Raw genomic sequence first — 25,676 nt, forward strand, 5'->3', positions numbered from 1 at the left:
CACCAACGATCACCATCGAACCTGACAGAACTGGAGAGGATCTGCAAGGAGGAATGATCTTTGACCCACCCTGTAGAGGTTGGCTATAGAGGATTAATTGCGTACTCTACAACCAGGCTCCTACAGGGAATGGGAGTTCAAGGTTAGGCCTTCAAGCAAACCATCAGGTCACTGTCGGAAGCGAAGCAGTGGAGCAGAGCAGCAGGTGGATTTGGATGAAGAGGAAGGATTCCAACTGGGCTGCAAAAGGTCATGAAAGAGAGGTAAAAGCGAAAGGTGGCACACCTGGGATGCCAGGTGTTGCCGTTGAGCCCTTTGGAGGTGTCATATGCCCGTCAATGAAACACTGAAGAAGGAAGATTCCCACCTGATGACCCTGATGAAGTGATTACACCTCTCCCAACTCAACAATAAGTGCTGATTATTCAGGATATTAACATCAAGTTCTATGACCTCAACCAAAAAAGGTTTCCTTTTGTTTTGAAATGTATTAACATAGTTTCAATTACCTACCACTGTGTTTCAACTATTTTCGTCAATGTATTTCCAACTCATGACCTGGCAATAAAACATCTCAACATTAATTTCCACATTAAATTTTCTGAATTAAAAACAGTCTGAATGTGCTGTTGTTACTACCTACATCATTGCATGCGAGGCACGTAGTCATGTTATCTTTGCAAATATATGCAATGCATTTTGGCATATTTTTTATGCCTTGAGAGCACTCTGGCAGGAGTGGTGAAGTGAGGTTGGGATAAAAAAAGGCAATGTAAGCATTCGCCAGCCTAACGCAGGGCACATATAAACAAACAACCATTCACACTCGCATTCACACTGACAGACAATTTAGAGTCCTCAATTATCCGACCAAGCATGTTTTTGGGATGTGAAAGGGAACCGGATTACTCGGAGAAAACCCACGCAGGCATGGGGAGAACATGTAAGCTCCACACAGGCGAGGCCAGATTTGAACCCCGGTCCTCAAAACTATGAGGCAGATGTGCTAACCAGTCATCCACCGTGCCGCCCCATTATGGTCTATTATTAAAACAAAATATATGATAGTAGCTGGAGACGTGTAATCAAACTGAGAAAAATGTCTTGAAAAGAATAATGGAAAGAGAAAGAGGGGGTGAATAAATGAGTGGGGAAGATTATTCAAATCCCATCCACTCCCCTCCCCCTCGTCTCCATGCAGCATTCCCCTCAGTCTATGTTTGTGTACCGGCTTTCCATATCTTCAAAACTGCAGAAAAATAGCTTTGTAGATGATTCTATTGCTCTGTCACATAGCTTTTGTTCCATTCTTTGTGACTAAGTGTAAATGTTTGTGTCCAGCGTGTATAAGCGGAGACGGACTACCAAACCAGCTGCAGCATGAGGATTTTCTCTCCGCCCAGTTCTCCCTCCCTCCCAGCACGTCAATACTACCTTGCTCCTTCCTCATTTGCTCTCTCTTCGTCACCATCTTTTCTCACCGGATGGTTCACGACCAACCTTGACAGCTGGGAAATCTACAGCTCATTTGGCGGCATTTTCTCTTCATCAATCAGCGTAGCTACTGTTTTTCAGACTGCTTTTTGTCGTTGTTATTGTTTTCAATGACACCTCTGTGGCATCTACATGGATTCAGTGAAGGACAGCGGACAGCGGAACGGATTTCCACTTTTTATTTTCACTTATTTCTATTAACCAGTTTTTTTGGTACAGAACCAAGGATATTTTGTTTTTCAAAAAAACCTGAGATCCTGTGCTCTTCTTCAACAATCTAATTCAGGTCATTAATATGAGAAGTGGGACATTTTTTTACTTGTCATTCAATTTGTCCAAATTTATCTGGGCAGATTACAAGAAGCCAGCAAGGGCAACTGCTAAAGAAATGAAACAGGTGAGAGGCGCCTTTTGCTGAGACATCTGAACAGCAGCATAAAAATTCACTTCATCTTCCAGCCGCTTTCATTGAACAGAAGAGGATTTTCACTTGTGCAGGACGAGCACAGAAGATGTTATGGTCTCCGAGACTATCACTGTCTGACTTCCATGTGAAGCTGACAGCCAAAGGCCTTTTCCGAAATCTTCAGCTGCTGTCAGGATACAGAAAGAACACAGTGGTCTTCCACGCAGGTCTGCAGGTGTCACTGTCCTCTGTCTCCCCTTAATCATCCCATCAGCCACCTTGTTGTTGATGTGACAAAACTCCAAACCATCTGAGAAAGTTGTGATTGTTTTTCACTCATTCATGTCCTTCTTGGCCATGCATCTGGCCCATCCTTTTCCTATGACACCTCTTTGCCTTGTGTTGTCATACAATGTCAGGCATCCCTTTAATTCGCCTCATCCAGTGTACATACAGGAGATAAATGGGTTGATGTTGTGGGAGACATTAGCTAGCAAAGAAACTCGTGCTGGAGAATCTCTTCATTTTCCCAATGGAAAATAATCCAGTATAAACCAGTGGCAGGTGCACTCCTTAAGCAAGTTTTTATAGTATTTACAGTAACAGTCTTTTACATGGATTCCTCAGACTACATCTCCATGTAGACTATGTCTTTCTTTTACAATATTTTTTCACCTCCTTTGTGATGGGTGATATTTTTCTGTTATTTGTGTTTTTTCTTCATATTTAGTTCAAATCTGCCTTTAAAACAGCCACTTGCGTCTCATCTCCTCCTGTCCAGCTTTCACAATGGCAACCATGGTTGCTCCAAGCTGTGGGTCTGTTTATTATTCTCTATACCACCTTCCATAGCCATTGTGGCTATGAAAGCACAATACAGCCATTGGTTTTCTTTTGCACTGCACGGGCCTGTGTGCATTTTTATCAGCTTTCTGCATGAGTGCTTCAGCAGTGGCGTGATACATAGCTATGACTGTGTCTAATAGGGCTGTGGCCCCTGTTGTTACGTAGATATACTGTACACACTATTGCCGTATTCATTTGCAAGGTCAATTGAAAGGGGATCGGGGTTCCAGTTATACTGTCCACATTTTTAAGGACATCTTTGTAGTAACGTGAGTTTTTTTGAAGTTGGTTTTTGTCTTCCTCACTGTTAAATATGTAAGGTGGTGTAAAAGAATAAACAACATAACAAAAAGGAAATCCTCTTGTACAGTACTCCGTGATACAGCACTGCATTCATTATTGCATTGTATTATAGGCTACTATATATCAAATTCTGTCTAGGTTTATACATATGGATTACATTCGGCAGTATGTCGATGTGTATCACATTGGCCTAATGGAGATGTCCATCCCTATATTTTGCTTACGTTCACTTTCCAAGAAATGTAAACAAATATTAGCGATTAGTCTTACTTGGTGATTCCTTAATCTTTGACTACACAGGTACACCATCATCGTGTTGCCGTTGTGAACTAATTCATTTCTCCTGAGCCATCTGAGCCCAGCTGCACGTGTTTGGCTGCTATGTTTTTCTCCGTCTGAGCTCCACAGACCCACTTCCCCACTGGTGCGTGCCATCACCCTAAAATGTAGGTCAGAGGCTTCAGTCAGTGCACGTGCACAGCGACGCACACACACACACAAAGCCCACTGCACTGTGATTCATTTGAGGCCCGTCCAGTTGTGCAGTTGTTAATCTGATGTCAAGTTGTCCCCAGTGCAGATGAGGGCATTAGCGGATGTATCTGCTAAACTGACTGGAATTTTTTCCAATCTCAGCAGAGAGATGTTCTAATGTTTTTGTCACTGGTTGGAGATGGGCAGCACGGTGGACGACTGGTTAGAGCGTCTGCCTCACAGTTCTGAGGTGTGGAGTTTGCATGTTCTCCCCGTGCCTGTGGGTTTTCTCCAGGCACTCCGGTTTCCTCCCACGTCCCAAAAACATGCATGCTAGGTTGACTGACAACTCTAAATTGCCCGTAGGTGTGAATGTGAGTGCGAATGGTTGTTTGTTTCTATGTGCCCTGCGATTGGTTGGCAACCAGTTCAGAGTGTACCCTGCCTCCTGCCTGATGGTGGCTGGGATGGGCTCCAGCACGCCCGTGACCCTAGTGAGGAGAAGCGGCTCAGAAAATGGTTGGATGGATGTTCTCTGTGAAAATCAAGGGCCTTGAAGAAAAGCCGTGATCGCTTTTGATCTAAAATCCCATTCAAAATGTGCTGTGTGGAGCCAAAATTCCTTGATTAAAGCATCAGGGCTGTATCAGCCTTTAAAGTGGGTCATGGGGTATTATAATTTTAAATCTTTTTTTTTTTTTTTTTTACTTGCCAATTTGTGTTTTTTGAAAATTCATTATATTTAACAGATTTTTTTTCTGGGCTCACAGCAATTTAGTGATGTGTTTTTGTAAGAAGTTTGTTTGTGGCCAAATTAAAGATAAATTGCTCATCAAGAATTGAAACTAAAAGGCAGTCATGCTTGTGAATGAATCTGGATTGTCTTGGTCTGAGTCCACATCACGTGTGTATAAACAGCATACTGTGTGTATATGTACATTTCCATTGGCATTATTGGCTTGTTTTTAATATTTTTACTTGTTTTGAGAAGGTATTTTTTTCCAGTGAACAACAATTTAAAAGCAATGTGCTGACATTCATTGGCTAATTTTCATCCAACCATCCATTCGTTTTCTGTACTGCTTCTCTTCACTAGGGTCCTTGAAATTAAAAATAAACTTGAACTGAACTGGTCACAAACCAATCGCAGGGCACATATAGACAAACAATAATTTACACTCACGTGCACACCTACGGGCAATTTAGAGTCTTCAGTCAACCTACCATGAATGTTTTTAGAGTGTGGGAGGAAACCAGAGTTTCAAGCGTGGGGAGAACATGTAAACCCCACACAGGCGAGGCCGCATTAGAGACTGTGGCAGAAATGAAGATGTTGAGGTTATCTGTAGGAGTGAGCAGGTTGGATAGGATTAGAAAAGAGCTCATCAGAGGGATGATCTTTTGGAGACATAGCGAGAGGGAGCAGACTTCGATGGTTTTGGACACATCCAGAGGAGAGAGAGTATTGGTAGAAGGATGATGAGGCAACAGAGCCAGATGACAGACCAACTCATTGATGACTGGCTATTAAAAATGCAACTAACATCTTTAGAAAATGTTAAATATTGTGCTCATCCACTCCTTTTTATTCCGTCTGAACTAACCCAAATTGGACCTTTACTTTTTAAAGCCATCTTGTGCAGATTCTCATGACATGAAGAACTTCTCCCTCCAATGCACGCTAACTCTAATTTCTCTCAGTCTTGGCTCAGCAGCTCTGCATCAGTGACTGGCAGACTCAAGGTACAGAATCATCACAAACCCAGACAAACAATGAGAAAAATCAACACTTCCAACTTCTCTCTGCACCAAGATGTAGTGATATGTACGTATGCATACGTACTCATAAGAAGTGTGTGTCAGCCATTTAGCCAACTGTAGTTGTTCTTATGAACTCGACTTAATGAGCACAAAAACATGAATACATTCTGAAGCTTAACACTTAATATAGTGTTTTTATGTTAAACAACCACTGCAAATTTGCCTGTTGCTTTCTTGGTCGATGAGTCATTTTAGCCGCTTTTTAAGTCCATACGGTCACATAAAGAAACAACAGGCTAAATCAGCTCAATTTCTGTCGTTTCAAATGCTTTTCTCCTTCCCCCATGTTAGCAGTCAGACCCCAATATTCTGCCTCCCTTCACCCCCACAATGGTTTTGAAATCAAAATTTATTTGCTTAATGGGTAGATTTATCATTAGAGGGTTTGGAAAGAAACAGTCTACATAGGTACTGTGTAGACACCTTCTTTCATAGACCAACAACATTTACAGCAAAGTGTACAATTGCTTGTTGGAATAAACTTTCCCTTGAAATGAAAAATAAACTTAATATAAACTGCTTTAACAGTTAACTGTGTGGAGGTGGGTGATATTTTGGTAAAAAAACAAATCAAAGTTAGATTTTAGTCACATGCTCTTGGTAATATTTATGGTGAAATGATTTTCAGACCAGTAGTGCACCACTTTTGTTGTTTCTACCAGCAGGTGTCAGTATCTTCATAGAAGCCACTCCAAATGGAACGTTCCCTTTCAATTAGGAAATTAGGATAAAAGCACATGTACTTTATTTTTCGCATTTACAAATGTTCGGCAAAATTAGTTGGAATTTGCATTCAAGCAATTTTGGAACACTAGAGATGTATTTACAACAGCTTTTCCTGCATAGAGCACTGTGTTACATACACGCAATACATTGATACATCAATGGAATTATACACATTGTCCTCAAGTTGTCGTCTGCAGAGCTGTGATGAATTTGTGCTTTTCATGAGGTGATTTATTTTTTTTCTGGATTTAGGTCCAATTAAAATGAGATCTTTTTTTTTTTTTTTAAAGTTTCAGTTGTTTCATCCGCAAATGACTCAAAGGGCGCACACTTGACATCACAAAGACATCACTGTACATAAAGGCTCGATCCCACTGTTTACATGGAGCTATGTGCAGATTTTTGGTTCTCCTCTTTTCAGTCAGCCTAGCTCGCTGTCTCGGCAAACGATGGCCTTTGTGCGCCCAATGAGCAACGGTGTGTTTTGTTGATTGTAGTGGCACTGGTGTGCTCTTCAGGTTATTTTGTCTAACTAAAGTGAGCTTTATTTCCAGTTAGGAATCAACACTTGGTGTGTGGAGCCAGTCGAGCCAATAAATTATTGCCAACTAGCGTGAGCAAAAAGGAGGAAAGCGATGCAGAGTAGAGAGATGCACTACTGGGAGATAAGATGAGCATAGGCAGAGATGTTCAAGTTGCTCTCTTAATTGCTTTTCTCGCTGGTAATGTACTCCTTAATGGAAACGTGGAACCCATTTCACAGACGCGCTCACACCCGCACATTCTTGCCATCAATACCACACAATCCCATGATGCATCTGTCTAAGCCTAGACAGTCAGAAGGGCGTATTCTCTGATGACAGGGGATGAATGAGACAAATTTTTTTGTGTTGTTTGTTTGGATTTAATTTCCGTCTTTGCAAAGTTGTCCCTCAGTTGAGAGATGTATTTTTTATTTTTTGTAGTGTCAGTTTAATTTTGTTATCCTGCTGTTGTGTTGACTGCAATATTTTTTTAATGGTCTGACGGTGTGTTCTGTGCGTGTGGAAGGAGATTCGCACTATGTTGAATGTTGTGCCAGTCAACCACAAAATAAGAGGATGTCGTCCTTTTGCAGTTGACAAAAACAAGCCCCGGGATGTCCATGCAAGATCCACAAACAATTGCAGCAGTTCTCCAGTTCCAGCACTTACAGCAGGACACAGGCAACAGAGTCCATCTCGAGCGCTGGTAAGCAGTCCCTTGATGATCTTCTTTCAATGTATTGTGGTGATTGAGCAGTCTGTGGTTACCTACATTGCTTCTTGAAATCTATGAATCAGAAAAAGTGCTATTTTCTGCAAGGTACCGGATGTGGTGAATGCCAATGCGCCAGGGACAACAGTTTCCTCAGTGCCTGTCGCTGTTTCCACCAACACTGGGTCAGGCACCACAGGACCCCCCGCACTCGCGTTCAAAGCAAGACCAGGTTCACGGTCGAGCGCCAAACATAGAACACGGTTGCAAAATGGGCCCAAGCCCGGTGCGGTCACAGCTAAACAGAGCCAGAGCAAAGAGCCGACGGAGAAGAACAACCAGGCCGGCCAGCTTTGGAAACTGCTCATCCAAGCAAATAAAAAAGTGGAGGCTCTCGCTACCGTCGTTCAACATCTCTTCAATGAGGTAAATTGAGTTTTGCATACTTTCTTCTTATTTCTGAGGTTAACAAAGCCTGCAAAGCACAATCCTGTGTACCAAGCGTGGGAAAACGTGTGCTCAAAGCAAAGCAAATTTACTTATATCGCGCATTTCATACACAAGTAACTCAATGTGCGTTACGTGATTAAAAGCATTTAAAAACAGGGGGAAAAAACCTGCTAATACACCTTTAAAACGAAGATAAAAATAAAAAATAAAAGTACAATTAAGTGCAAGAAATATTTAAAAATGGAAATGCTCTAAAAAGCATGAGAAAAAAGAGTTTTTAACCTGGACTTCAAAAAATGCACACTTGACGTCACTTCTGTTGGCAACTTATTCCATTTGTGTGCAGCATAATAGCTAAAACCTGCTTCACCATGTTTGCTCCACTGTTTGACCTGAGTCTGTCGATCTCAGAGCCCTACTGGGTTTATATTCCATAAGCATTTCTTTCATGTATTCAGGACCAAAACCATTTTGTGATTTATAGACCAGTAGCAGAACTTTAAAATCTATTCTAAAGCTGACTGGAAGCCAGTGTAAAAACTTTAGAATTGGAGTAACATGACCTCCATATTATGTATCATAGGGGTTTTCTTAAATGTGATATAAAATATATACCTGTCATTAATACCTATTACAGGATACGTTGTGATATAAATATGTTTTAATTTTGTAGTTAATACACGTTATTTGGTATGATATAATAAATACATGTTATAATTTGTATGAAAAACGTCTTTGCTCATGTATTGCTCAACTCTATCCTCTGAAATTATTGATTAACTGAAAGCTAATTGAATTAGCTATCTATCTAAAGGGGGGTGGGGGTAACTAACTCCAAACACTCACAATAGATGCTGAGCAATGTGTTACGTATTGATCTAATACTGACTAGAAACAAGTAGTTTCTAGTCAGTATTAGGGGCTTTTAGTGTACGTTACCTGCAGCCCCATTATTCCTTCTCGGACATATTTGAATGAAGCACCTGCATCTTACTTATCATTAAAGCATTAGTCAACAACTGTTGTAAATGGCGTTGTTTGTATGAGTAAGTATGAGTAGATCATGTTGGTATGGACATTAAGGAACAGGGAAAGGCTGTCCTGGGTCCACACCCAGCTGCCAAATAACACAACAAAAACAAACACATGAAGCCACGGCATACCCTCCAGGCCCCGCCTCCCCATAAGAAGCTTGTGTGCTATCTCACATGATGGGACAGATGTTTATGTGTTCATGAATATCAGATATATGTGTGTCGGTTGTTAATTGCAGCACTTTTGAAATAGTTCTTACTTTCATTCCCAGGAGAAACACATTCCTTATTCCATCGTGACTTTGCCTAATTTGCAGATTTAAAACATTGACTTTGCAAGCTTTATTTATTATCAGATTAGCTCAACTTTATAAGAAAATGTTTCTTTTGTTCATTGCAAAGGAGTAGATGCTTTTTTTGGGGTTGGGACCAGGATGTGGGTCATTCAGAGTCCGGGACATGGATCAGTTGCTCAGTATACAATGTAAGCTCCTAGATTCTGCAGTATGTGTTTGTAGCCTGTTGCAGATGCTGATTACTAAATGCAATTACTGACTGCATCTTATACCCTCTGAAGTCCAGTCTCCAAAATACAATTTTTCAGTTGATTGATATGATTTTGTTGAGACCGACTTGAAAGAAAATCTGCTGCAAGTGCTGAGGCTAAATAAATATCTGATAAGCTGGCCTACAGTATCTAACAATCTGAAAATGAAATTAGAAGCTGTTTACAAAAGTACGGGCACTTTTAATTAGACATGGAAGGAGCTGAAACTCTACATAACGACGCACAGGATCAAGGAAGCAAACCTGGTCTAAGCTCTCATATTGCTTTTTAGTACTACCGTCTGACGAGTGCCACAATTTACGCACCGTTACTTGGACCCATTGCTAGAACAGAGCAAAAGGTGACGGCACACTGAAATACACTTCAAATACACAGCTGTTACAGTAATTCCCTCCGTGTCGCAAAGAAAAAATACCTCTTTATCTGTTGAAAAATCCATAAAATGCCTGTTAAACTGTTTTTGTGTGTTTGCTCTAGAGATGGGTGATTGAGGGTGGAAAGTAGGTGGAGGGTGTTCCCGTTAGTGTAGTGGAGGAATGCAGCTGCCTATTTGCAATCCCTCTTTGGTGTTTTTTTTTTTTTAGTGTGAGATAGTGTCCATGAATTCCAGGATTATCTAATCTGCCTCATGCACTTGAAAGGTGACTGGTGAATATCGCCCAAGCACAAGATGCCAGCACCTTCCCCTCAGGGTTTTTGGGGTGGAGGTGGGGCTACTATTTGCCGTTGTCAAGAGGCCTGGAGCTTTTTTAGGATGGCTGACGTTGTCAGGCTGCTCTTCTCCCAACGTCCATGTTGGTATTTAAAACACCTTCTTTGTATCGACTGTCTTTTTTTGTGTTCTTGCACAGTAAATGCTCATTAAACTTCAAAATTCTCACTTCAAATTATAGTCGTAGTTTCCTTCTTCGACATTTTATTATTATTTATTTTATTGTTTTATTATCGTGGATGATGTTTATATTTTTATTATGGTTCTATACCGTAATCTCTCCGCATGATTTCAAAATTTATGGTAGCTAATCTCTACTGTTTGATTTTATATTCTGCCACACGTGAATAAGTGAGTAAATACTGCGACTAGAATTTGACATTTAAATACATAACATTGACATTGTAAAACATCAAGGTCCTGCATAAATATACGTTTTCACCAATATTCTTGCCGTTTGTCCGTTCTGAACAATAATGATGAATAGCCAGAGAAAGTGCTGAGATCTTCCATTTAGTTTTGCATGTAAATGACTGATAGATACCAAAGACAGGAAGTTCAGAATACTTTTGAGGGAGCAAGAGAAGTGGGTGTCAAAATAGCTTGAATTCCTACATCGTAAAGTTGTCCAGACTGGGTGGGCCGTGACGGAGCGAGGGAGGAGGGAGGACAAGGAGCTCTATGGTGAACAGGTAGTGTGTGGGAGGTGTTCAAATGACAGAGTGAGACATCCGCGGTGAGAGAGAGAGAGATGGTAACTTTTGTCATAAACTGCTGAGAGCATGGGGGAGGGAGAAATGAACTCAAGAGACAAGTGTGTGTTTGTTTGTTTTGTGTGCGCACGCGTGTGTGAGAGTGAACGACTGTGTCGTTAATGAAAGCATCATGGGCTCCACGGCCAGCAAAGCCCATTACAAGGCTCCGACTCATGTTCACAAGAAGAAACGTAAGGTGTGTGCATCTTTTTAGTGTTTGTCACGACTGCTAGTACTTGCGTGGGAACCCTATTCAAAATCTAAAAATAAAATCCTGTGTTAAGAAGAAATGTGTCAAATTAGAGGACTGTATCTTGAGTGTTTCCACTTTCCAATTCAAATGCTGCTTTTCTATCCCGACTACTAAAAAAAAAAAAACCCAGTTGACATTTTAACCATTAATATCCATGTTAAGTAACGCAGTGCTGAACCAATGCCACCGTGAAGCTTGAACTATCCTTATCGTGTTGTTTTATGACATCTGCTTTTACTACCAGCTTTGTATCACTTTGCAGTTGGACTTTAAAAAAAAAATGTTTGACTTTGTTTCCTTCGTCGTTGTTGTCTTTTACCTCAATCTGCCTTTTCACTCACTGATCCTTTAGGCAACAGATGGACTTTATGGCTTTGTGTGTGTGTCTATGCAGGCACAGAAATCCACTTTTTCTGTTGTAAACTGCACTGCTGCTATGTTGTTATTTTGTGATTCTATGTTGGTGAAAGATAAAAAAAAAAAAAAAAAAAAGTACACTGAATGTGCTCATCTGTGTGACTGAACGTGTGTCAGGGAATTCATCATGTTCTCAAAGACTATTTTTCTGTTACCAGATATTCTCATTTTGTCATTTGTAAGAAGTGTCAACATTTATTTATGAACCTCTTTAGATTGTGTACCTCATGCAGCAGATGAATGTGTTGTACACAGGTTCATTGTGTAATATTAAGTCTCCCTTGAAAGGCGCTACACTATTATTATTAGAATTAGTATTGAGATATTGTCTCATGTTTGATTGTCTTATTCTTCTCTATCTGCAGCGTGAAGAGACTTTAAAGCAGAAGAAGGACTTGTCACTACAACTGGCAAAACTCAAAAATGAGCTGGGTAAGTGTTTCTGTCTCTGTTTACAAATAACATACAACGCAGACAGTGTCCCCATTATTTCAGTTTTTGATGGTGTGGTGCAATTCCTCACCTTAATGAGGAAAATGAAAAGTGCGCTGTAACGGAAATGCACAGGCTCTAACCCATCTGCCATCGACACAAGTGTCCTGTGTTTATGAAAATTGTATTTACATTGACAGCCAAGGCAACATCATGCAAAAGTTGTGTGACAATAGATGTGTGATGATAGAAAATAGAGATGTTATTTTGTTGTTGTTGCTCTAACTCATTCATTTGACTCATGCGAGGGCTTCATTGCGCACTCGAGCACGGTGCACTTCGCAGTTGGAAGAGGTGAACCTGGGCACAGCACAATTGCTCAGACACAAGCACACGCATGCTTGCCCAACCTGGATGATGCAGGGTGCAATGCATGCTGGGAACTGCACAGCTTCACTGTCGCAACAATAGGCTACTCGTTATTTAATTTCCAATTTGTTTTTACTTTCGTTCGTTCATTTTTCAAAAGTCATTTAAAATGGATGATTATGGTGATCTTTCATTCATTCATCTTCACACCCGAACTGGACGCCAGCCAATCGCAGGGCACATAGAAACAAACAACCATTCGCACTCACATTCACAGCGACGGGCAATTTCGAGTCTTCAATCAACCTATTATGCATGTTTTGTGATGTGCGAGGAAACCCACGCAGGCACGGGGAGAACATGCAAACTCCACACAGGCGGGGATGGGGATTGAACCCTGGTCCTCAGTACTGTGAGGCGGCTGTGCTAACCAGTCGGTCACCGTTCCACCTATGGTGTTCTTGTAACATTAAAATATATATGAATTTTTTTCTTGTTCAAAATGCATCACAGCCACCGATGTGCGACGCCAGGGCCTTAAGATTTAATAACCTCAGCCCTGTTACTAAACCGCGGCAAATAAAAATCACATTAACCAGGTAAAATAAATATTCTAATTGGCTTATTATTTTACAAATATATATTTTACATTGTTAAGTGAAATACATAGTCCTTTTTAATTCAAGTTGACAGCTGATTGCACACTCCACAGGCAGTAAATTGATGATGGAACACAAACGCAGACGGAATTCTTGTTTTGCTGCAAGTGGATAGTTTACGTTCGGCTTTAATTTCATAAATATCAGGACGGCTCAAATAGACACTGACTATTTTATTTGAATGTAAGCTTCAACCAAGGATCTTTTTGTAAGAGTTCAAAATGTTTTTGTTTCATGTAGAAATAAAATGTGTTCTCTGTAGCGGTTCATTGATTTCATAAATGCAATAGCTTCTTTTTATACATGCAGGTAAAACGAGGGGGGGGGGGGGAACGATATATGCAGTGTTATCCTCACTTTAGATGACAAAAGGGTTTAGTGGCTCCCGTTTTTCTTTTTTTTTTACCTTTTCCTCTGTGGGAGACGGTCCAAATGGCTCTTTGGTTGCCGATGGCTGTGCTTATGTAAGCAGTTTACTCCTAAAATGTGAACGCTAAACAGTATTAAGCATTCACTAAGACACAAAAGCTTGTTCGCAAAGTAAACACTGAAAAACCTGTTCCTGTTTTTAAGGCATTCAAAGAACACTTCCCACTCTTCCCAATTTCATTGTATCATTTTCTGAGCCACTGACTATATTCTTTTATTTTACTGCATGTTTGACCTTTGACTCATGCCTTTATACACAGAACTGACGAATATTTGCAGCGTATAGACCTTTGCTGACACACACACACACACACACACAGACCAAGCTGTCAGTAAAACCTTTCTACTCCTCCAGTCCATCTTAACAGGAACAACCTGTCATGTCCCATTCAGCGGTTTAATAGTTTTCCTTTGACATGTTACAGTCTAAGGTGACTTGCGCTACCTGTTGCAACTGTCTAGCTTAAAGGCGATTGCCGTTCTTGAAAATGTATTCCTTGAAAATGTATTCCTTGATCACAATAATGATTTTGTTTCTTTTGGGCATATTCTGCGTTAAATAGCCCCCAACGACTCCCAAAGCAGACATGTTTATATTCGGGAGATACAGACAAGACAGTTCACACAACCACCTACCACAACAATACACACATTTATATACAGTATGTTGCCCAATATGTGCGGTGAGGCACGAGTTGGAGTATACGATTTCCTCAGCTGTTCTTGGCTTTTTGTTTCCATCACCACTGCAGCAGCTGCGCGCACGCACAGCACGCACACTGACTTCCATTCAAAGGGTTACAGCAACTGTCCCAGCCAGTTGTTATTACATGGTTAAATTAAAATCCAAAGTTTTGATCACAGCTACTGTCTGTGGTTTTTCTCACTACAAACAACTGTGTTGTACTGTGACATATTTATGTGAAAGCCATTGTTGCATAATCTGCGCGGCGTACAGTGAATATTAGCCGATCATATTTGGCAGTTCAAAACTCTTACACTTTCTAATTTGGAATGCACATAATTCTGTGTGTCACTTGCTGTCAGGTAAGAGAGAAAGGTAGGCATGCATCTGCTTGTGAGAGTTGAATTACTCGTGAAAGGTATGACCATAATTCGTAGCACACTGGCAGACGTTTAGGTCTGGATCACTTGTCAGTCATGAGAGTAATTCAATTGGAATGTGGTTGACACGCACAGAAAGCCAGTTTGTTACCTGTTGTGAGTTACTGGGTGTTGCATGCTCTTGCTTCTCTGACAGTTGTCCCTCAGCTGTAAAGAGTGAAACATGTAGCTGCACAAAGAGACACATCTGGCCTCACACCTGCGTTCACTCATGTTCTTAAACTCCTCAAGCACTTGATCTGATGAAGTGAAGAAAAATGTAGCATGACAATTATGTCATAGTCTAAAGCCTTCATACTAAGCTTCTTGACCCTTATTTGTTTTGGCCTTTTTTAGGAAAAACGTTAACAGTAATGAGAAAAAAAATGAATTTTTTGCAAGCATATATCCATTCTAGTAATTTTACTACAAAGGTATGATGGAGAGAGTTTTCAAATGAAATGTATAAAAACTGTATTTGTTTGACAGTCTTTTGTTGTGAGTATGAAAAAAAAAATGATCGCTCTCGTGTCAACGCTAAAAGTCATAAAGCCTTTTCCTTTTCTAAAATGGAGCACATGCTTATGCATGAGTACACTTGCGTAAAAGGGGTCTATTTTGATTATGTGGCCTTCAGTCAAATATAGTAAATGCTTACACGCTACAAAAAAATACTACTGCACATTCTAACTAAAAGCAGATAAAAACTGTTATCTCTATGACAGTTTTTTATGTAATGGGTCTTAAAGTGAATATATAAAAAAAAAAAAAAAACAATAGCATTACTCAAATCAACCCAATACTAAAAATGAAGGACATGCACATATATGAATGTGAGTGCGAATGCCCATCCATCCATCCATTTTCTGTACCGCTTATCCTGGTTAGGGTCACGGGGCGCTGGAGCCTATCCCAGCTGACTTCGGGCGAAAGGCGGACTACACCCAGAACTGGTCGCCAGTCAGTCGCAGGGCACATATACACACGGACAACCATTCGCACTCACATTCACACCGTCACTGAGTGGGAACTGAACCCACACTGCCCGCACCAAAGTCAGGCAAATGTACAGCGACACCATCGGTGACTATTGAGTGCGAATGGTTGTTTGTTTATATGTGCCCTGCGATTTGCTGGCGACCAGTTCAGGGTGTACCCTGCCTCTCGCCCGAAGATAGCTGGGATAGGCTCCAGCACGCCCACGGCCCTAGTGAGGATAAGCGGAACGGAAGATTAATGAATGGATGAATAATGCTTCTCCAGCAAGATATACGCTTACTTCATAGCCACTATGTCAAGGGGAGTCATACTACTTAAAAACTTAAAGTTAACGTGATCAATGCTATTTTTTTTTATTTTGACCCCTCTGATCAATTAACATGTTTCAGTCTTGTGATGGCTGAGGTTACAAAGTAAAGCACGGCTGAGCAGATGCCGGTCTGGAATAACGAATGTGGTTCCACGTCATCTGATTAGAGACTCCCTTTTGATTCCAAAATAGTGACCCAAAAAAATGTTTCATTGTTGTTGAAGTGTATCATTGGAACTCTAACACAAATCATTCTTGCGTCTGTGCAGTGGAATCGTCTCAGTGCTGTGACCGTTTGCACAAGGAGAAGGAAGAGGCACGCATCAGTTTGGAGGGGGTGTTGAGAAGGCTTGATGAGCAGCACAAGGTGGAATTGGTTCAACTGGAGGACAGGTACAACACTGAAACACTGCAATACAACACACAGAAAACTTACTATTATTTATTATATTATTATATACCAAAACTGTCCTGTTTGTGTGTGTCAGATTAAGGCGTTTTTACCAAACGGAGTGGGACAAAGTCCATCAAACGTACCAGGAGGAGGCTGACAAATGCCGCATGTTAATGGAAAGACAGGTCAGAGAACATACACAAGGAATATGGTGCTGAGAACATCTCACCAAAATCTTAAAGCAATGAAGTTGGGATGTTGTGTAACGGAAATACCATGGTTTGCAAATACTTTTCAACCTGTATTCAATTGAATACAGATGCAAGATATTTAATGTTCAAACTGATTAACTTCATTGTTTTTTTTTTTTTTTTTTTTTTTTTTTGCAAATATTCACTCAATATGACATTAATGCATTTTGATTTTGAAAAAGATGGGATGGGCATATGTTTACCACTGTGACTGTAATTGTTGACGCTTTGTCGGTGGAATTCTTTCCTGTTCTTGCTTTATGTACAACTTCAATGGCTCAATCGTCCAGGGTCTCCATTGTCATATTTTGCGCTTCATAATGCGCCCCACATTTTCAATGGGAGACAGGTCTGGACTGCTGGCCAGCCGGTCTCGTACAACCCCAATTCCAATCAAGTTGTGACGTTGTGTTAAACATAAATAAAAACAGAATACAATGATTTCGACCTATATTTCATTGAATATACTACAAAGACAAGCTATTTAATGTTCAAACTGACCAACTTTATTGTTTTTAGCAAATAATCATAACTTAGAATTTTATGGCTGCAACATGTTCCAAAAAAGCTGGGACAGGTGGCAAACAAGACTGAGAAAGTTGATGAATGCTCATCAAACACATCCCACAGGTGAACAGGCTAATTGGGAACAGGTGGGTGCCATGATTGGGTATAAAAGGAGCTTCCCTGAATTGCTCAGTCATTCAAAAGCAAAGATGGGGCGAGGTTTGATTTGTGAACCAGTGCGTTAGAAAATAGTCGAACAGTTTAAGGACAATGTTCCTCAAGGTAAAATTGCAAGGAATTTGGGGATTTCATCATCTACGGTCCATAATATCATCAAAAGGTTCAGAGAATCTGGAGAAATCACTGCATGTAAGCGGCAAGGCCTGAAAACCAACATTGAATGCCCGTTACCTTCGATCCCTTAGGCGTCACTGTATCAAAAACCAACATCAATGTGTAAAGGATATCACCACATGGGCTCAGGAACACTTCAGAAAACCAATAGCAGTAAATAAAGTTTGGCGCTACATCCGTAAGTGCAACTTGAAACTCTACTATGCAAAGCAAAAGCCATTTATCAACAACACCCAGAAACGCCGCCGGCTTCTCTGGGCCTGAGGTAATCTAAGATGGACTGATGCAAAGTGGAAAAGTGTTCTGTGGTCCGACGAGTCCACATTTCAAATTGCTTTGGGAAATTGTGGCCGTCGTGTCCTCCAGGTCAAAGAGGAAAAGAACCATCCGGACTGTTATGGACGCAAAGTTCAAAAGCCAGCATCTGTGATGATATGGGGCTGTGTTAGTGCCAATGGCATGGGTAACTTACACATCTGTGAAGCCACCATTAATGCTGAAAGGTACATACAGGTTTTGGAGAAACATATGCTGCCATCCAAGCAACATCTTTTTCATGGACGCCCCTGCTTATTTCAGCAAGACAATGCCAAACCACATTATGCAAGTATTACAACAACGTGGCTTCGTAGTAAAAGAGTGCGGGTACTAGACTGGCCTGCCTGCAGTCCAGACCTGTCTCCCATTGAAAATGTGTGGCGCATTATGAAGCGTAAAATACGACAACGGAGACCCCGGACTGTTGAACAGCTGAAGCTGTACATCAAGCAAGAATGGGAAAGAATTCCACCTAGAAAGCTTCAACAATTAGTGTCCTCAGTTCCCAAACGTTTATTAAAAGAAAAGGTGATGTAACACAGTGGTAAACATGACCCTGTCCCAGCTTTTATGGAACGTGTTGCAGCCATACAATTCTAAGTTAATGATTATTTGCTAAAAACAATAAAGTTTATCAGTTTAAACAATAAATATCTTGTCTTTGTAGTGTATTCAATTAAATATAGGTTGAACATGATTTGCAAATCATTGTATTCTGCTTTTATTTATGTTTAACACAACGTCCCCACTTCATTGGAATTGGGGTTGTATAAAACAAAGGAACCAACCAATGACACTGTAGCTCAATAATGCTAATAAACTTGCATTGTATCTACCTACATTTTCGATGAATCAGGCAGATCTAAGATTAGCATACACAAACATGGAAAGAAAAAAAACATGCTTACCAATAACAGTGATGTACGTTGAGCAGAGCTGACTCATTGTCAGCTAACTGATTTGTGTCTCCACCATGCAGGTGGAGGAGATGAGGACCATACAGGAAGCTGAGAGGAAGACCCAGGAAGCAAGTCATAGCAAAATCATGGAGTCTCTCAGAGAGCAACATGAGACCTCCCTACAAGGTGTTTCCATCAACCCAGAGCACAAAACAGATGACTTATTCCCACTCATCTAACAGTGGTTGATATTTATACTTGTATGTATCTTGTGTGAATGTGTGTTTCTGAAATTGTTCATTTCAGAGCTAAAGAGAATTCAGGAAATTGATCTGGAGAATCTGGACAAAACACTAAAGGAAACAGAAACGACTCTTTCTGTAAGACTATTTTACCCTTCGAGTTTTCTTGGGGCCTGATTTCACTGAGACTCAATTGTAAATTCCCGTTTTCCAAATGTGTTTAATCCAAGTGGCTTCCTCCCATCAGGACAAAATATTCGAGCTGTCAGCTGAGAACGCCATCCTGAATGAAAAGCTGAAAGCAGAGGAAGAGAGGCGGATACTTGCAAACAAGAGTCTGGTAATGACTATCCCAGCTGTAATACGTGACATCACATGACTCTTCGTCTTATCATTTTACTATTTAGTAAATACCAACTGGAACTAAACTCAAAAGTGCAGAATTAAGGTGAAGCAGATATGACCACAGCTGCCCTCTGCTGGTGCTTGCCTGCAACTTCACAAAAGCTCAATACTTGACCACGACAATCACCTTGCACTTTATAAGATCAAAATATGAATCCTCACATATTAGAGGCCGCAACATTAGTAGACATGCACAATCTAATTAGAGGAGCTTTGGATACTTGATTACCTTGGGTCCTTAAGTTGAAAGTATGCACCGTGTTTATACATTGTGTGTGTTTGCAGAAGGACTCCCACACTGTGTACCTGGAGCAGGAGCTCGAAAGTTTAAAGGTGGTGCTAGAGATCAAGAATAACCAACTCCACCAAAAAGAAAAGAAGCTCATGGAAATGGACAAACTGGTTAGTAGCATTCATTTTTAGACGTTATTGTCATCATATCGTTCTTGAATAAATAAAAACTAGCAGTGAAACGTTGCTCTCAAGGCTTAAAATGGTGTGTATCTGTGTCTGCCTGTGTGTCCCAGGTGGAGACAAATGTGAAACTGGAGGAATGTATGACAAAGGTTCAACAGGAGAACGAGGACTACAAAGCCAGGATGGACAAACATGCTGCTCTCTCAAAGTGCGTACGTCCGTGTGTTTATGTGTGTACACTTTGTGTGCAGGATTATCACTGTCACTCATTCAGTGGCTTAAATCACTTTATCTTAAACGGTGGGCTCGTCAACATTTTTATTCAGGTCAGAGGATAACACAAAAATTTAAGAATTTAAAAAGACATTTGATTAAAAAAATAAATAAACTTTTGTGACCACTTTTCCTCTCCTTTGAAAATATTTCCTCAGAAGTAAAGCAAGCAGCTGGCAGTGTAACGTCTAATAGTAGATCCCTGAAGAAAGTCATTTGTGGAAAAGAAAACATAAAACGAAGAGTAGTGTGAACCTTTGCTGTTTGGAGCTTGTAGGGCCCAAGCCCTGCCCCCAATAGCGAAATTCTGCCAGTAATTGACATGCCGCCAAAAGGCTTATATTGTGATGTGATTGCCCATATATGCCACAAGATGGCACCACTTTTGTCTAAAATATTTCTACAGGATGTGTTCGTTTTCAAAGAACTGTAGCGCAATGGTGACGCAGCATTTAATATGAAATAGGTTTACTTTGCTCCTGAAACTTGGCATCTTTTAGCTTTCACAAGTGCATCAATATCAGGTGTCAAGTGTGAGTTGCAGCCAATTTCAGAATGTCATTTAAGTGGCAAGTGATCGTAAGTGCACCCTCCAGTGGACAGAATTAGCAACAACGTTATTTTTATTGTGTGGTCTTTCTCCACTGGCCGGATTGGACCCGCCGGGCGTACGTTTGACACCACTCATCTAAATGAGTACGACCATTCTAAAACGATGTTCTCCAACTGTGACTGCAGGCAGCTGTCCAGCGAGCAGGCCATACTCCAGCAGACTCTCCAGAAAGAGTCCAAGGTCAACAAGCGTCTGTCAATGGAGAACGAGGAGCTGCTGTGGAAGCTACACAATGGCGACCTGCTGGGGAGTCCACGCCGCCTCTCCCCCACCTCTCCCCTCAGCTCGCCACGGAACTCTGCGTCGTTCCCTGCCGCCGCACCTTTATCTCCTAGATAGCGCCGTCTTCCCCTCCTCTAAACGTCTTGTTCCAAGCACCACGAAGATGGACAGTGTTGGATGGACGAACTTGTACATTTTGAAATATTTGCAGTCAAAGACTGTTGCTTCGAAAACAGAGACATCGCAGATGTACAGATGCACTTCGATGTGACTACCAAATGCCAACAAACGTCCTCTTTTTTTTCTCAAGAAAATCCCAGGCATAACTCAGGGTCTGTATATAGCACCTCTCTTGTGTTATGGCTAGCTACCTTTTTTTTTTTTCGGTTATGTACACATTAAGGAGGAGGCTGGCAAAACTCCATGGGATACCTATGTACTCGGGTCGTGTTCGGGCTGCAAATCATAATCCGTCATTTACATTTTTGGGGGATTGAAAAGGATTGTTTGCCTTTGTTCTTCTTTTAAAATGGACAGTTTTCTCCCCAAAGAGCGACGCGCAATCACCGGTCTGCCTCAGACCTCCGGAAGAAGTAAATGAACTTCACATGCGTGTGTGAGCAAACGAGAACTTCTACTCGGTTTGTTCAACTGACCTAAACCCATAGACTTGAACTTGGACGTTCTTGTTCTGTGTTTGCTCCTTCCAACCTTAGTCTACTATGTGGAATGTAATTCTCCTTGGATGTTAGGTCTGTGCCGGCCAGATTAGACCCCACCTTCCATTTCTATAAGGAAAATGCTTGTAACTATATCTCCCCCCCCCCCCCCCCCTGTTCCCTAAAATCCCCAATGAGTTTAACTAATTGACACCTGTAAAATTACCCAATTGATTTGGTAGCCGATCACTCACATTGTCACATTTGACTGAGCTTTCCCACAGTGCAAACATTCATTTCGAGACACTGGTCTTTTAGTTTGACTTTTTGCTGTTACTCCTCAAAAACTTTAAATGTACCCACAATTCCTCAGTATGGTCTCTTTTATTTTGACAATGGGATAAGCGCAGTATGACATCCGATTCTTGTGATGTTTCATTTGTTGTTGATGTGCAATGGTGTTATAGTACCAAAAATGAAACAGCAGAAGTACACTTTGTACAGACTACATAATAGAGTCTGCCATTGCAACTGTAAAATTAGAATGTTTTTTTTTTTTTTTTTTAGCCTATTGGCCTAGTGGGTGACCAGATATATAACCCACCGCTTTCTTGGGGTCCAGTTTTCCCGGCACCATGGCCTGTGGGCGCTCAAGGTCAGCAGCTCGTACCATCATGACCACTGATTTGATGGAGTACCACCACCCGTGCCACGTGTACCACACCATCCCATCATCAGTCATCGCTTGGTACGGGCCTTTGTAGTAATGACCGTTAAGGTTCCCTGCATCACACCTGACCACAAGAATTCACAATACAAGGGAAGAAAACAACTGAACACATTTATGAAGACATTTTTCTGCACGTTGGATTAATGAAATTGAGAAAATGTTGTTTTGACCTGCTGAACCACCAGCCCGACTTGCTGTGCCTGATACACTTGCCATCTCCACCAGGCCGCTTATCGTAGGTGCTGAATTTGACCCCGGCCCGAATTGCTGCCTGGAGCTGGCTGTTTGGTGGTGTGCAGGTCAGCCAGGGCATCCCCTGCATTCCCGTTGTACTCCCCCAAATGCAACTGGTACAGGTCCTTTGACAGATTAGTCATAATAAAAATGTAAAACAAGTTCAACGTCACGGTCAACGTTTCAAAACGTTATGTAATATGCAGGGAAGTGTTGGGATACAGAAGCGCAGATTCAACAATTGTGAAAATGGTCAAATAGGTGCATGAGATATTCAGAATGAGCAGAGAGGGATTCAGAAGTGGCCGAATCGGAGGTGTGTCAGAAAACTTCTGAGACTGGCGTCACAAATGACATACGGTACTGTACGTTCAAACCCAAAGTATGTTTAGTTGGGGTAAGCTTTGCCCTCAAATGTGGGCCAAACAATCAAACCTGTAGTTTGTAGTTGAACTATATCTTTTGTGTCACCCGTCCGGGAACTTCTCTGACCCACCTTGTCGATTAATTCAAAACAAAGTTGTCGTTGAAGAATTCCCAGCGATAGCAAGCCAAGAACCAGACACCTTTGCTTGTGCTTCGAAACAGCGACCCTTAGTCTAAATAAGAACCGTACTGTTGTGAGAAAAGAAGGAAGGTCGAGGTTATAAAGATAAGGTGCTTAGAAACGCAGGATGTGAACTTACCTTTTCACTGTCCACTTTAAAGTTATTGTACTCTGCAAAGCTTTCTTTACCCTCAAAGTCTTCCATATTAATCCGCAGGTCATACTTTCCTAGAAGAGTTGATATTAGCTATCACGTGATGTGGAACATATGCGGGTACACAAAGACGCACCTTGTGAGGAGAGATGGTGTAGAGCATCATTTCCCATCCAGAATTCTCCATCTGGAGAATGCAGGTCCCCAAACCCATGCTTGTATTCCACCCACGCTCTGCACACACACACACACCATTTGCTTACTGCTACTGAAATGTTCGTTCCATTTATTCAGTATTCAGACAGTCACACACACACACACACCTATCAAAGTTTTCTTTGCCGTCCCTCCTCCTCTGAAAAACTGTCCACCCTCCTCCGTTGTTCATGTCACAGTAGACACTGAGCGCGTGGGGAAGCCATCGGGCCGAATCGCATACAAGCCACTGGCCACGTTTGCATCAGCAAACACCTCGGAGCAGTCTACACACACATACGGTAGAGTGCATACACTTAAACCCAATTAAGTATTCATTCCCTGGTTAAACTTTGATGTGAAGTGAATGTGCTGTATGATAATTAAAATATTGAATTGGAGTTATTTAGTGCTTCAAACGCAAGCAGGCAGAAATTACCTCTGTAGAGGTTTCGGGTGCCCAGATGGGAGTTGGGGATGCGCTCGAGCTGCTGAGCCTGGTGGTTGTGGAGCACCTGGATGTATCGGTGCTGTTCATTGATGACATTTGTCAGACCCTCGATCTCTGCCTCCAGTCGCACCACCTTCTGGTCACAAGGCACAACAGGGACCTGGACAAGGAATCAGGCCACACAAAAGACGTCTTAAGCATCGACACTATCTGTGCTGACCACACTGACAAAAAAAAACAAAAAAAAGGGCTTAATTTGTTGCATATGATTAAAATTTGGTAAATTGGCGTAATTTTCCCATCTTCTCCTTGTAAATAAACGATCTACGTAAGTTTTAACACATTTTAATCATGTGCAGCCAATGTACATGGTCAAATCAAGTCAATTCAAAGGACTTTTTTTTTTTTTTTTTTTTCCCAGTGTCGCCTACAAAATGAATAACAATGCTATTCGCCACGTGACTATTACGATGATCATACATTATTTGGACCTTGTTTGGTTACAGGAAGAAGTCCATAACAAGGAATGATTTCATAAAAAAAATAAGAATAATAAAAAAGTAAATAATTAAAGGTAAATCCATTTTAAACATTTATGATGTTGTTTCTCGGGTTAACAACCCATGATTGACAGGTTTTAAGAACAATTTGAGACATAATTGTGTTGCTCTTAATGGATTTCGCTGGTGCATCATATAGGCACAATCGAATCATGCGAGTGACCAGCTATGGCGACCCCTGACGGGACAAACCGAAAGCCACAGCAACAGCAATAAGTTAATGTTAATGAATGAGCTGGGATTTCTTACCGCCGCTGAGACCGCCACGTGAACAAGAAAATACACAGATTTAATCAGCATTGCCATCATTCAGTCGTCTCCTGTCCTGCTGTCTTGTAAATCTGCCTCTTTCTGTCTGCAACTCAATGCAGCTCTGGCCCACCTTTGCATGTGCGCCATCTACCGGTAAGCATTAAACACTGTGTCACGCCTTTGGGTCATTTACACTCACGAACTTCAAAAATGTCGCCGGTCTCGATGGGCCACGACGCCCCAAAGCGCTGAAATGATTCCATTCTTCCACTAAACAAGAATACAAGAATGCCAGTCAATTAAATTGAAAACAGCTATATACAGTCGGTGACGAAGGTGATCTTTATTATTATTTATTATAGGTATTTGTTATGAATACGTACTAGGATGAACAGAAGTGAGAACGTAGTACATATATATTGTATACAATATTGAGAAATAAAAAATCAAGACAAAATCCGACTCCGGTGGGACTCGAACCCACAACCTTTGAATCACTTCAGAAGCTCTAGAAGTCCAATGCGCTATCCATTGCGCCACGGAGCCACCTGTTGACAAGCGTCTGCAGCACTCTTTAAATTTGAACACTATATATCTCGTGCAACCACGTTACCAGCTGTGTTGCAAGAGTTACCTTCGAGAAAGGAACTTAGTTACTTTACCGATTACTTGGTTTTACAAGAAACGAAGTTAGATTATAAATTACTTTAATAATTACACTCAGCAGCTGCCGTCTGCTGAGTGGCAACAATATCACTTGTCCACAGTCTGAAAGGGAATTATCTTAACTTGGTTATACACTCTGCATAAGCTACAGAATGACATCAAAATGAACCAATTGCTTAAATAAAGTACATCGGATGAAATTACATTACAGGAGCTACTTTGTGCAGATTGCCTTGCTGAACAAGAGCTTTGCTTTGGACAAGGAAAGCGCAGACGATCACTTCTAGCTCACAGGGACCGAACTAAACATGACACATTTACTCACGGTACATTAAATCATCCATTCACTTTATGTACCGCTTATCCTCAGTCGGGTCACTGGGGTGCTGGAGCCTATCCCAGCTATCGTCGGGGTCCACCCTGAAGTGGTTGCCAGCCAATCGCAAGGGCACACATAAACAAACAACCATTCGTACTCAGATTCACACCTACGGGCAATTTACAGTCTTCAACCAACCTATTATGCATGTTTTGGG

General features: G+C 41.2%; 2 protein-coding genes and 1 non-coding gene across 12 annotated transcripts in view; 1 reads left to right on the forward strand and 2 right to left on the reverse strand.

Annotated features, from left to right (window-relative positions):
- mtus1b (microtubule associated tumor suppressor 1b) overlaps window positions 1-21,724 on the forward strand; it is an 84,267-nt gene extending 62,543 nt beyond the window's left edge. For 7 of the 10 annotated variants that reach the window (XM_061772087.1, XM_061772090.1, XM_061772091.1 and 4 more), the window contains 11 exons: window positions 7,188-7,300; window positions 7,415-7,732; window positions 11,861-11,927; window positions 16,067-16,190; window positions 16,286-16,376; window positions 18,601-18,706; window positions 18,827-18,900; window positions 19,010-19,102; window positions 19,453-19,569; window positions 19,695-19,792; window positions 20,596-21,724. In XM_061772087.1, the coding sequence (XP_061628071.1) occupies window positions 7,188-7,300; window positions 7,415-7,732; window positions 11,861-11,927; window positions 16,067-16,190; window positions 16,286-16,376; window positions 18,601-18,706; window positions 18,827-18,900; window positions 19,010-19,102; window positions 19,453-19,569; window positions 19,695-19,792; window positions 20,596-20,809 (1,415 nt within the window). In that variant the 3' untranslated portion in view covers window positions 20,810-21,724. Of the gene's footprint in view, window positions 1-1,275; window positions 1,892-1,953; window positions 2,128-4,752; window positions 5,349-7,187; window positions 7,301-7,414; window positions 7,733-11,860; window positions 11,928-16,066; window positions 16,191-16,285; window positions 16,377-18,600; window positions 18,707-18,826; window positions 18,901-19,009; window positions 19,103-19,452; window positions 19,570-19,694; window positions 19,793-20,595 lie in introns of those variants that run through there. The other 3 variants (XM_061772098.1, XM_061772097.1, XM_061772096.1) reach the window with 3 other exon arrangements.
- Window positions 21,725-21,866: 142 nt separating this feature from the next.
- On the reverse strand, window positions 21,867-24,684 carry LOC133477404 (fibrinogen-like protein 1). The gene is given in 8 exon segments (XM_061772111.1): window positions 21,867-22,145; window positions 22,252-22,370; window positions 22,372-22,440; window positions 23,002-23,090; window positions 23,153-23,250; window positions 23,340-23,498; window positions 23,651-23,822; window positions 24,472-24,684. Coding segments are annotated over 6 exon segments (666 nt in total). The 5' UTR covers window positions 23,405-23,498; window positions 23,651-23,822; window positions 24,472-24,684; the 3' UTR covers window positions 21,867-21,919.
- Window positions 24,685-24,933: 249 nt separating this feature from the next.
- Window positions 24,934-25,020, reverse strand: trnar-ucu (transfer RNA arginine (anticodon UCU)). The gene is given in 2 exon segments: window positions 24,934-24,969; window positions 24,984-25,020. It is a non-coding gene; the product is annotated as a tRNA-Arg (tRNA).
- Window positions 25,021-25,676: the final 656 nt, after the last annotated feature.

This window comes from Phyllopteryx taeniolatus, chromosome 4 (genome assembly GCF_024500385.1).
Source record: "Phyllopteryx taeniolatus isolate TA_2022b chromosome 4, UOR_Ptae_1.2, whole genome shotgun sequence".
NCBI lineage: Eukaryota > Metazoa > Chordata > Actinopteri > Syngnathiformes > Syngnathidae > Phyllopteryx > Phyllopteryx taeniolatus.